At 44.7% G+C, this 12,543-nt stretch overlaps 1 protein-coding gene across 2 annotated transcripts; it reads right to left on the bottom strand.

Moving 5' to 3' along the window:
- Nucleotides 1-2,357: 2,357 nt before the first annotated feature.
- LOC117856933 (MADS-box transcription factor 21) lies at nucleotides 2,358-12,529 on the bottom strand. Of its 2 annotated transcripts, none has more exons than XM_034739384.2 (12): nucleotides 12,385-12,529; nucleotides 9,808-9,884; nucleotides 9,383-9,732; nucleotides 8,731-9,278; nucleotides 6,761-8,659; nucleotides 5,539-5,742; nucleotides 4,024-4,105; nucleotides 3,752-3,816; nucleotides 3,542-3,641; nucleotides 3,335-3,376; nucleotides 3,104-3,145; nucleotides 2,358-2,993 (listed from the first exon to the last, which is right to left on the bottom strand). In XM_034739384.2, the coding sequence occupies exons 6-12, from the start codon at nucleotides 5,718-5,720 to the stop codon at nucleotides 2,697-2,699; spliced, it is 810 nt and encodes a 269-aa protein (XP_034595275.1). In that variant the 5' UTR covers nucleotides 5,721-5,742; nucleotides 6,761-8,659; nucleotides 8,731-9,278; nucleotides 9,383-9,732; nucleotides 9,808-9,884; nucleotides 12,385-12,529; the 3' UTR covers nucleotides 2,358-2,696. The 2 variants fall into 2 exon arrangements, with proteins under 2 accessions (XP_034595275.1, XP_072149956.1); XM_072293855.1 differs by having other exon boundaries at nucleotides 6,761-9,278; nucleotides 9,383-9,586; nucleotides 9,682-9,732.
- Between the last annotated feature and the right edge of the window lie 14 nt (nucleotides 12,530-12,543).

Here is a 12,543-nt window from a genome sequence, read left to right as displayed (position 1 = left end):
TCAACGCAACGTGAACTATCGAACATCTTGGGCTTTTTTCTTGTGTACCCCTAGCCATGTCGTAATAGTTTAAAAAATTCTTGCACTCAGCCTCAGTTAACGGAATCTAAGGTGTCCGTTTGAGGGGGCGTTGACTCCTCCAGCTAGCAAAGCGCAACCGCTCCCCTAGCCAGCTCCTCTCCATCTGGGCCGTTCATCACGCGCGCAAAGCTAATCGCCTCGCCACCTCCAGCAGCATGCGCAGCGGTCGACATTTCAGCAGCCAACTTTGGCCGCGTTAAGTTTTTCAATCATTGGAACACACTGTCTCGAGAGCCTCTTATTCTAGCCTTGCGCGGCCGCCGCTTCCTCGGAATTAGGCCTAAAAAACCACTCAACTTTGTACACATTTGAGGCATTTTTGTGATATGTTTCTCCTAAACCGATCAAGCTAGGGTTGGCCTGGTCATCATTTGACTGGACAAATTAAAAAAAAAAAAGACAAAAACAAATGGAGGTTTCATGTACACGTATGCACTGGAGGCAATCAGACAGGCAGGCAGACGGTGAGGCGCCTGCATTTGTTTATTGGCACACACTCATAACGTGTTGTTGCGGCGGCCACAACGGAACACGAGTTCCAGTTAGGCACCTGGAGGCCGGGCTCATTCTCATCCAAAACACAGCCTAGCTATGGGTTGCATGGATCATGACTAATCATGGCTGTGGAGCTAGCTAGCTTGATTACACAAGGCTAATCATATATATATTATAAGATAATCTAGCACAGCTGCTACCTATTTCCATCGGTGTAAATCAGAAAGCGTCATGTAGTGAGGATAGTAGGCTTTCGCTGGATGACAGAGACGTGCGTGCTACTGCAAAAAGGAAAAAATTATGAGCGACAGCTGATATATTTTAAGATCGTTACTGGAAATAATTTTGAACGAAATATTGTTTCTTTTCTTTTTAACGAAACACGGAACAGATGCAGACGCTTACATAAACACCGAAATTACCAGCTCGTATACGTTTCATGTATGTTTGTCTCATTAAGAGATGACCTGTACCATCTGTTCAATAAAAAAAAGAGGAAATGACCTGCCATTCTTCTACCACACATCAGTTACTCTGAGTTGTTGTTGTTGTTGTCCAGCTGTGTACCATGGACAAAAACAGGCCAACAGGCACTTTTAATTTGGTTTTATCTTCTTTCGCCAAATTGAAACAGTCACCATTAGTTAGTAGAACCGGTGTGGATCCGATTTTTATTCCTGCTCAGGATTTTTGGCGCAGCGGACCTCTACTAGCTGTGTCGTGCATACATGTGCTCAAGTCCTTTTCAATGCATTAACCTTGCTTCGCTTACTGACAGCTACGGATACAGATACGGCGGTTCCTGTTCAGTTCCAGTACAGCGTTTACCATGCGTCCGGTACAAAGATGAACATGTGATTTCTCTCGCTCCATGGAATGGATGAGTACATTACATTGATTTTGCAATGTTCAGGCCAAAGGAACGCCTCTTTTGTATTTTTTTTAATAAAAGATTAGTCTGCGAAAGAAACGTCTCGGTTTGTTTTTTTTTCGATAGGAGAGAATTGTTTGAATATATGTGAATGAATTCAACGGATGGAAGTTGGCTAGTCAGTGGTATAGCACGCACCCCTGTCTGTCGTACGTCTGAACGTCATGGTTTGAACCCGAGCTGTGTATTTTCTGAAATCTGAGCCCATCTAATTTCTGATCAGCGCCAACATGTCATCACAATTCATAAGTCATAACCAACTACATGTCCTTCTTCACAAAAGAAAAACAGGAGAAGAAACTGAGCAGAACTTTCTTTTCAGGATTCGCGTAGCCGCAATGGTTTGACGAAACCAAACCTAACCGAAGCAATAGCTCTGGGCAGGACGGCAGCTAGCTAGCTGTTGGCCGGTTTGATTTGTGGCCTGACGCAGTTCCTAATGAGTCAGCGTGGGACCCTTTTTATCCCCTAAAAAGAGAACACACTCCTAATGAATCTTGATCCTAGTTTAGAGTTAGGCCGCGCGATCGATCGACTAGGCAAAGATAACCTGCTTTTGAACGAAAAAGGTTTGCATATATACTAAGCTGGATTACCTGATGATAAGTAGGAATAGTTCACTATTCATGATCAGACCTATTATTCGCTGTACTCGTATGAATGCAGAGAAAGTGTTGCCGTGCCGATCGGTACGTCAGGCCTCACAAACCCAACAGCTTCTCTACATGGGCCAGAAGCCCATAAAGCAGCCTCCACGTTTTTCTTCCCCTATAATACTAGTATATGTTTCAGAGTTTCTTTCTTTTTTCCTTTTTTTGTTTTGCAGGCAGATCATCTAGCTAGGCACACATAACCGAGACAGGATGACGATATCATTCATCACACCATACATGCATGGTCAAACTGCAAACCAGCAATGTCTAACCACAAACTACTGTGACCTGAGAACAAACCACACGCTTACTGTGTCTGTAGCCATACTGAAGTAACTGATCCACACCGGTTGCCAGCAGCAGTTCTCCACACACAGCTAGCGTCAGCGTACGTATACTTGACATCGACGCGTTATTCTATATATATGTATATGTAGCATGCAGCCGCAGTTATTAGCAGCTGACGCAAATAGGTCAATGATCACCGGTCGTTTAGTCGTCGACGAGCACTGAGATGCACGCGTGCACCAATTCAGCTAGATGAAGCCTTTGCTGGCGGCGGCGGAGTCGACCTTGATGTGGTACCCGAGGTGGAGGGCAGTCTGCAGGTGGTGGTGCTCCTGCCCCAGCTGGGGATGATGCTGCGACGACGACGACGACGCAGCAGAGGCGGCGGCCAGCATGCTCGCCTGCGCCTGGAGGTAGTAGCCGCGCGGGTCGAACGACGCCGGCAGCGCTTGCAGCTCCGTCGTCGCCGTCGTCGCTCCAACCGGCGGCGGCGCCATCTGCTGGTCTTCTGCCGCCTCCTGCTCAGCTCGCTCGACCTCTGCAACCTGTTCGATCGATCAACACCCACCCATTCGATCAAGATTAGGGGTACTACTGCTTTATGTCATTGATTGTTCTCTTCCTAATTTAGCAAGCAAGCAGTGATGATCAGTACCTTGGCCCTCAGGAACATGTTCTCACTCTGCAGGTCTGCTTCCTGTACACACATAGATAAGATCAGAGCAGTTTAAAGAGGAGCGCTGCCAACAAAAATGCACCACGTGGAATTATATTTCCACGTTCATGTTTCATATAATATAGCTAGGAGGAATATGGATAGCAATGACATAAAGTTGTGAGTCCTTGTGACGACAGCTCCCTCCAGCAAGTGTCTGAATGAACTTACCCTCTTCTGCATATATTCGATCTCTGCAAGCAGCAGCTCATGCTGAAACACACACAAAAAAGGTATATACTGTTAGGGAGGTGACCTTTGCAGTGTCAAATTCACGTGCAGTTAAACATCAGCGCTGTTAATTCCTACGACGACGGCTTTAGATTTTTCAACGGAATAACTTTAAATCTATTGGCTTTTTGATCCATGCATGTTTACCTTCTTGGACCGAATTCGGCCAATGCCTCTTTCGAGCCTGCTTTCAATGCTCTTGAGCTCCTTTGCAGTCATATTGCCAATTGATTCACCCATCAGGTGCCTGACAAGTAGAATGTACCGAAAGGATTTGAACAATGAATCTATGTTGTTTTATCTATGGACACGAAAAAATGAGATAAGTTAACAGAAACTAGTTCGGTGGCTTAATACCTGTTTGAGTTCTGCAAGGTTTGTATCTGCTGATGCAGTTTTGCCGCTTCTTGCTGAAAGTATTGCTGTGAAAATTCCAGTGGCAGAAAATAAAAATGAAGCAGCCAAAAATTCACAATATCAGCTGTGAGTATATTATAGTTAAGAGAAAGAGTTATATATCAAAGCTATAACTCTTTGGGGTTTTGATGTTGATGATGCCGAGCTTTGTATCTGATTATAAATAATGTTTTTTTTTTAAAAAAAGAGAAAATAAATGAAATTATTCTTACATGAGAGTTGACATCTATCACCGGAGCTGTTCCCGAAGTGCTGGCAGAGGCTTTCTTGTACCTCTCTATTGTCGACCTCACGCTGATACAAATGTTAACTATTGTCAAATAAAGTCAAAGCTCTTGCTCATCAGAAGGAAAAAAAAAGATTCTCTCAGTTTCATCTTTGCGCATGGACTTATGTCCCACAATAGGTCTGGTTAGAATTTAACAAGCTTTCACACAAAACAAAGTTCAAATTTCCAAAAATCACTAAAAACAAAAACAAGTAGGAGACGTGCATGTATAAATATATGTTGCCTTGCCACACGTTGCACACAAAAAAGATGCAAATAAAAGCCTAAAGACTTGGTAGATAAATGGGCATCATTTGAATGGCCGAGTCCTAAAGACTCGGTGCAAAACACAAGCAGTCAAAGGCGTTCTTAAACTCCTTAGCACCACCAAGGAAAGGAAGGCAGGAGAATCTACAGTTTCCATCTCCATGCAACGCAGCATACTCTAGAGAGCGACGTCTGTGCAGTGTGCACATGAAATGAAAGAACCTTTTCAGGGAGCTAGGCCCATGCTTGTGATGATTCATGAGTGCATGCATGGCACGGCATGATGAAGTTTCCCAAGGACTAGAACTTGGCAACTTGCAACTGTGGAGCTGGGTTTTCATACTACAATATCGCTTTCTTTCGTGAATGAATGAAAAGAAGTTATCCACCGGAGTCCCAAACTATGACACAAGTAGTAGGCTTGTTTAATATCCATTGCACAAACGCAGCAAGGTACCAAATGCGCGGGAGTATACATGCATCGCCACACTGGTGAAAACTTGGAACGATCATCAGTTACCAGCCTTACCAAGTCATTAAGTCATCATGCTTATCATGTCGAGCAAAATGATGAGAAGACTTTGTTTTGGGGTTCACTCATACAAGTGTGTTTAATCGCCATGCTAGTTATATGTTAACCAGAAATTGACTATTTATCTTGAGTATTTTTTACTGCTGATCGAGTGTTCAGTTCATCACTAAATAAAGCGATTACTCAAAAATTAACATGCACGGTAATTTATTGCTAATCGAAAATATATTCAGATCTCATTATACTAAAGTGATTACTCAAAATTTAACATATAGTGAGTTTTATTTGTTTGTCCCAAAAATAACCCAGAGGGAACTAAAATCATAATTGACCAGTGTAGTTCATTAAAATAATGTGGTTTTCTTTGGAAGTTTTCACATATAACCATATACACGTATACATACCGATATATGGGCATATATATGGCACCGCGTACATCATATGCCTTTTCAATGCATGTATAAGGTGATGCAAATAATTAATGTTGCACCAAGGCATGCATGATTTATTATTTGCATCTCCAAGCTAGCTTGCTACTAACTACACTACCGTCAAAGCTAGCATATCACCTATGTGCAGTTTTGTTGAATGATTAAGAAGAAAAATGCAGCATAAAATGGAGTGAGAATAATAATTAACCAAGTCCATAAGTTTACGCACCTGTTGCTAGAATACTCATAGAGGCGGCCTCGGCTAGAGAAGATGACCAAAGCGATCTCAGCGTCGCAGAGGATGGAGAGTTCGTAAGCCTTCTTCAGCAGCCCGTTCCTGCGCTTGCAGAAGGTCACTTGGCGGCTCGTGGTGTTCTCGATTCTCTTGATCTCAATCTTTCCCCTCCCCATCCCCACGCACAATCACAGTTCACTTTCATAAGCAAAGTGCATGGTCACAAGAACAATTGGTAGATTATCATCAGTGGGATATTGATGGTCAGTAGTTCATGCGAACTTTTCACTTGGATCATGTTCGCTGTGATGAATCTGATGACAAACAAACTTTCCAACACACAACTGAGACCGGATACGAAAGAAGAAAGAGACACAATTGTTGGCAGCTCGGTTTAGTCAATCTTTAGGTTTAGTTTGATGTAGCAGCGAAATTTATTATATATGCAGGCACGTAGTTTTAACTGTTTGTTTGATATATGCAGGTAAATACGATTTTAAACCTAAAAGCACAAACACATTTCCCTAGCACACGCATGCCAGACGTAACTACTTTTGTGTTTGCTTGAAGGAGAACGAAATCTTGGCAGCGCAAAACACACACAGAGAAGAAATTCAGTAATTCAAGGTTCGTAGCTAGCTGCTTCAGTCTTCAGACCAAAGAGATCTTTAATGCATAATATTTCCAAGAATAAAATAATAATAAAGGAAGCACAGATCTGAAGGATATCCTATCTAGGAGCTGAAAGAACACAAGAGCTATCTCAAGAAGGGTTATAGCATCCGACATCCGTCAAAAGAAGGATCATGGACATGACAAAAGCACGAGCAGATAAGTCGAGAAGAAAGCAAGAAAAGTCAGCAAACTAAGCTAAAATCTCAAAGAAATGAAATCACATGTTGCAAGAAACGTTATATTGGCCACAAGGGCAACCAGATCTGCATATGGAGAGGCAAAAATAGAAAAGCCAAATCCAACGAATTTACACGCGAAAGACCTCGCTACTCTCATCGGACGTAGCTGCTGTACTGTAAACTCTCATCGCAGGCTCGCAGTTCTTTGCAGATCCTATTTACGGCAAAACTGAAACTACACCCCAAAGAAATAGCAGAAAAAGGCATGGAAAATCGCCAGGAAAAGAAACGGGGGCAGATCCATGCATCGATTCACACACACAAGAGCTAAGAAAATCATCGAGTACTGCGTGTGTTCTTACCGATCGATCGATCGATCTGATGAAGAGATCGAGATGGGGGCTTGCTGCGGGGCGATGGGACGAGGTGAGGAGAAAGATAGGGCAACTGCATGGGGAAGCCTCGGGCGCAGCGTGGTTTCCTTTTAAAGAAGGGGAGTGGTTGTGTGCCGCTGCTGCTCATTCGTGAGCTCGTGGCGTGTTGGTACATATGCATTTTGGCCCCCCTTCAATTTCCTCTTTTCAGAAAAGTAGCTTGGAAAAAATAGCAATTAGAATCAGTTTTAGTTCTCCTGCTCATCATGGCGTGCGTCCGTGCACGCATACAATTTTGTGGTGAGAGAAATTGGCCATATTGCACTAAACAACAAGCTTTTCCTAAAAGCATTGAGTTTAATTAGTGGCTTCATTTCTACGAGTTTCGTCCATAACTAATGTGTTCATTTCTAGGAGCATCTATCTGAAATCGAAGTAGTACAGCTTATCATGGCACACGGGCGTCAGATACATAGATGACCTTCAGCCTGCAGGCACTAACATGTCCACATGATGTTCCTGTCAAGTACTAAACACCACTTCTGTGAATTCTCTGTACGTCCATAGCCAAAAAAGTGTAGAAGACTGCATCCACGTACACGCAAGAATTACACAAAAAAGCAGCCCCGGGACTGAAGCTTTTTCGCATGCTAACGAGCAGCTTAACCGTGCATATATAGCTAGCTAGCTAGAGGCACGTACGTGTGATCACTACTCTGCTGCGACAGTATAGCCCTGTGAAAAACGTTCGTTCTGTAAACAGGAATGAGCTCATCATCTTTACAGTGATGCACAGTCACAAAAAGCACAGGTTGTACTTGTACCAACAGCAACACTGCTACTCCTACTATCCTGCACTGGCCATATATACACACATACAACAACATCAACATAATAAACTTCATGCACTGAAAATGTGTAAGGAACGCATGCGTACTTGCAGCACAAGCAGTAGCCCTCTCTGATCCCCTCCCCTTTCCTAGAGGGCTCCTTAGATTCACACTTGCCATTTCGGCACAAAGCTACAAGCACATCATCCCGAACTGTTTCAAGCAGCTTGCTCGTGTTGCAAGCCTCGCTGCAACTTTAGAACCTTACCTATCTTGAGACGCCACATCTTTCAGGCCGGGACCAAAGATATATATAGTTGGCAACCTCCAGAAATGCAGAGGTGGCACATGCATTATTCATGCTCAGCCCACCAGTGCAATGACCACCACATGACACGTTAACATCCATGAGAGTCGTTCCAAACACTTGATTTCGACAGAAGAAGATGCATGCTCCAGTTTCATCATCATGCAGTTACAAAACCTATTGATTTACCCAGCTTCCAGAACCCTGTGCGGGTATTATTTTTCTTTCTTGCAAGGAAAAAAAAACATGTCTACAACAGGCAGTGACAACAATTCACAACTTCTCAAGCATATATATAAGTGGTAAAAATCTGAACGGTAGGATGGATCATGTTGGACGGACCAGATCGCTGCCCTTGACTGCTGCCTTCCATTCCGATGGTTTCTACAGGACACCTCAACATACACACACTCCATGATTTCACCTCCTGACAGTTGCACTGCACTTGACATCCTTTAGCCAGGAGATGGACCACATGAATGTAATGGAGGTCAATTGCATCCACACAACCTTTCCTGATTCTTGCACAAGTTTCCTCTGTTGCCCAGCAAAGAGCCCATTGCTGTGAACGGGAACCTGCATGATGTGTGAAGAAATGGACCTTTGTGCTTGGAGATGGAGAAGGACCCCTCCACCAGCAGCCCTACCCAATTTATGGGCGCGTGTGGGCCATCTGATGCAATATGCTCTGTCTAAATTAGCAGGTCCATCAGGCAACAAGTGAAGGTTTAGAAGGTAGACCTTTGTTATCTGTCCATGCAACTAGGTGTTAGCGCGCATTAGCAAATGCTGAATATTAATTAGATGGGTAAGATTGTGACCGCATATATGTCTGCATGACTCCAGGGTTCCATGCCTTTCCATCAGGACACCTGCTACAAGCCAAGTAAAAACAAGACAAATTTTGTTTACAGAAACCACAAATGAACCAGAAGAACTTGTAAGTTGGAAGTGCAACAGATGCTAGACAGAAAAGAAATTAGTCACATATATAGTCTATCTGGATTGCTTTCAGGTTGTCACTGTCAACGGATGGGCACAACTCCATGAATGCTTCCATAATTTGAACTAGTGAATAAATGTATAAACTTGCAGGTTTTCTGCTCAAATGAATGACACGCAAGACTAACTTCATCACAAGAGGCAGAGCTTTGCTAATTCTCTGAAGAAAAAAAAGGTTTGAAACCACCGATTGCAAGACCTAGGTCCACTTCATTCTCAGTCACCTCTGGCTTTCACTGAATTCAAACCTGGTAGTCCACAGTGCGTTCACTTTCACTCGGGCACCCACTGACCGGGTTTCAGGTCCTTAAGACTGATCACATACTTCAATCCTGGTAGCGCATTCATCTTGACCATGAGCTCAATCCTAAAAAGGACGAACATCACCAAAATTATGTGTATAAAGTGAGGTCATTTGTTAACTTAAGCAATCCATTTTTCTATAACTGGTTTAATTAGGACAACACAAACCTTTCTTGCTTGCTTAAAGACAATGATTTGTAGGCTAAGAAACCAGCGTGCCAGGCATCGCTATAGTCTGCAACTTGACTAACCCATTTGTCAAGCTGCAGGCCTTCCTCAAAAGCTAACAGGGGCTGAGGCTGTGGTTCAGATTCACCATACACAGCACATAGCAGCTCCCAACTTTTGTCCTCCAGGCCCCATAGGAACTTCCTTTGTTCATCTCAGAGATTATAGTATGTCAGTGGCTCAACTTTCAAACTTCTCCAGTTTGGAACCATACTGGCTAATTAAAAATATTAACTCACGTGGTGTGTCTTCCCCTACCTTCTTGCTTTCCTCTACAAGTGTCTCCAGATCTGCATTAAAATAACAAAGATAGTGATACCAATCAAAACAAGAAACCAAAATTGACAAACCACTGATAGTGATACCTGAATCAAATGCTTTGATGAGGCCCTCTCGACAAGCAACATACTCTTCAAACATACTGTCAACCCAGCTCCTTGTGCTGTTACAAATTAAACAGGTGAATTTGAGACACTGCTCACAGAGCACCCAATATTAAACTAATAACTCGAGTTTGCTCAAAATAAAAGGATAAATACCACAACTAGAACATACTTGCAAAAAAGAGAGATAAATACCACAACTAGCATACTTGCAAGTACACGGATGAGGCGGTACCATGAGCCCCATGCAGTGGTGGAACCAGAAAAAAAAACTGGGGGGGGGGGGGGGGGGGGGGGGGGGGGGGGGGGAGGGGGCAAGGTGAAGGTCAATATTTTCATGGTAGACATAGGTGCGAAGATCAATGCAAGTACGCTTTTCACAATTTTTTCCAGCATTTCTGCTAGCAATACACTTTTTTCTCTCGAACTATGCAGGAGAGCTGCGTGTCATTTCATTAAGGTAGATAAAAATACATGAGTTTGGCAGACCCATTCGAGTACAGGAACACCACACAAACACACACACACACTCTAAGAAACTACAACAGACACGCCAAAAAACAACAGGACCTTCAGAGCCTAAAAGCCCAAGGTCGGGGACCTGGCCAAGAGCTCCTGGAGGTTTCTTGCTCCAGCACTGCACCAAAGATTGCCTTCAGTGCTGACTGCCCTAAGGACCTCCTGAATGCATGGTCTAGCATTTTCAAACACACAGGAATTGCGCAGGCCACCAGCATAATCAAAGAGTTAACACCCTTTCTCATTTCTTTGGGCACTGCTGAGATCGCTGTCCACCACCACTTAGAGAAGGGAGATGCTGAAGGATCCGGTGTCAGGGTAATAAAGCCCCGTTGCTGAAAGACGAGAGAAGACACAACCAACCAACAGATGATGGATAGTCTCCTCAGCTTGATCACATAGAGGGCAAGCCTCGAGATGGGCCAGGTCCCTCTTCGCGAGGCAATCAGCCATCCAACACCTATTGTGGACAACCAACCAGATAAAGAACTTGCAGCGGGCGCAGAGGGGGGGGGGGGGGGGGGGGGCAGCTTTTCCAAATTCTTCTCCACTTCTCCAGGGGCAAAACTTGATGGTTCCCACAAAATAGGCAGCATAGGCTGATTTACTAGTATACAAACCAGATTAGGTTAGCTTCCAAGAATATTGATCCGGCACCTCTTGTTGTAGAACCATTCCATCCACTATGTCCCATAACTGAAGGTACTCAGTAAGAACTTGGGACTGTTAGAGCTCCTTTTATGTCATTCACCCATCGACGATTTTGAAGAGCTTGAGCTATGGTCCGTCTTTTGGCTGTTCGCTTGGGAACAGTTTTGAATAGACTAGGTGCCAGTTCAGCCAGGGTATGGCCATCCAGCCACCTATGACCTATCTGTCCAGAACAAAATGTGCTCACCATTTCCCACTATGGCATCAACAGCTACTTTGAATAGGGCCTGAGCATTGTTAGGGACTTGTATTGGAAGACCAGCCCATGACCTTGATGGGTCAGTTTTTTCTGCCCACAGCCAACAAATCCTCAAGGCACAACTGAGAAGCTAACAACGTCAAGATCGACAATGTTGAGGTAACAACAGCATTTTTGCAATTGAACATCACTAATTATATCTTACAAAAATAACCAACTGTTTGTTTTAGATTTGAGCAAAAAATCCTTGAAAGATTAAAACAAGATTCTAGTTTCATATCACACATGTCCAGAAGACAGAAACAGATGGAAACTAGACTTTCAAGACAAAAAAGAAAAACAATCTGTCTGTATGCACTGTGTTTGATTGCATGATGCGTCCGTGCAACCTAACACTACGTGAGTGCTGGATAGGTGGAGTGTGCCGTGCGCCCATGCATGTTTGTCTGGTGTCAGCCATGGCAAAGCAAACCATATGCCATCCCTGCCTCCATGGTGACTGGTGAGCTTTCCACAATACACACTGCCCCACACTGCACGAATCACTCCTCATCCCGTTCTCACTTGGAATTGCCTAGGTTCTGATTCCTTGTGGTTGCCTGCTTGGGTTTTGACGTCTGGCTTTGGAGTTTGTAGACGACTACTGCAAGCTGCAGCAAGGGTCTTCAAGAAAATTTCAGGCGTTAGGGGGGCCACGAACCCTGCTGGGCGCTGGCACCCTCCTTGTTCCGCGACGCGGATAGCCCGACGCCCCGCGTCCCCGATGCCACTCCCACGCGTCCACCACCGCCGGCCCGGCTCCGGCGGCCCCTGCCGCCGCCCCACGCTAACCCCTTGGTGACACACGCCCCCGCCGCCTCCATCGCCCACCGGGGTTCCTCCACCGCCCGGCTCCGGCGGCGCCCTCGCCGCCTCCGCTCCTCCGCCGTCTCTCCCACCTCCACCGCCGGCCGGCCAGCCGCCCGGAACTCTCTCTAGGTCCGCAGGCCACAGGTAACCCCCAATCCCAAATCCCCCAAACCCTAAGTCCGGATTCTCTTGCCCATACAATTTCCAGTAGGATTCGGTGACTGATGGATAAGCAAGATTTCAATCGATTGACAAGGAGTAAATCTCGGGAAGAAATGGACCTGAAAGGAAAGCCCATCTCGGAGGCGCCGCGCTGTCGCCGTCGAGGCGTCGACAGCGAGATACTGCCCAAAACAGAAACCCCCAAATCCTATCTAAGGTATGGACGTTATGGGAGGGTACATTAAACGATTAATAATTTTTATATAAACTAGAAGCCA

This window comes from Setaria viridis, chromosome 5 (assembly GCF_005286985.2).
Source record: "Setaria viridis chromosome 5, Setaria_viridis_v4.0, whole genome shotgun sequence".
NCBI lineage: Eukaryota > Viridiplantae > Streptophyta > Magnoliopsida > Poales > Poaceae > Setaria > Setaria viridis.
The sequence above is the reverse complement of the archived record's forward strand: the minus strand, read 5'-3'. Positions and strand labels throughout refer to the sequence as shown.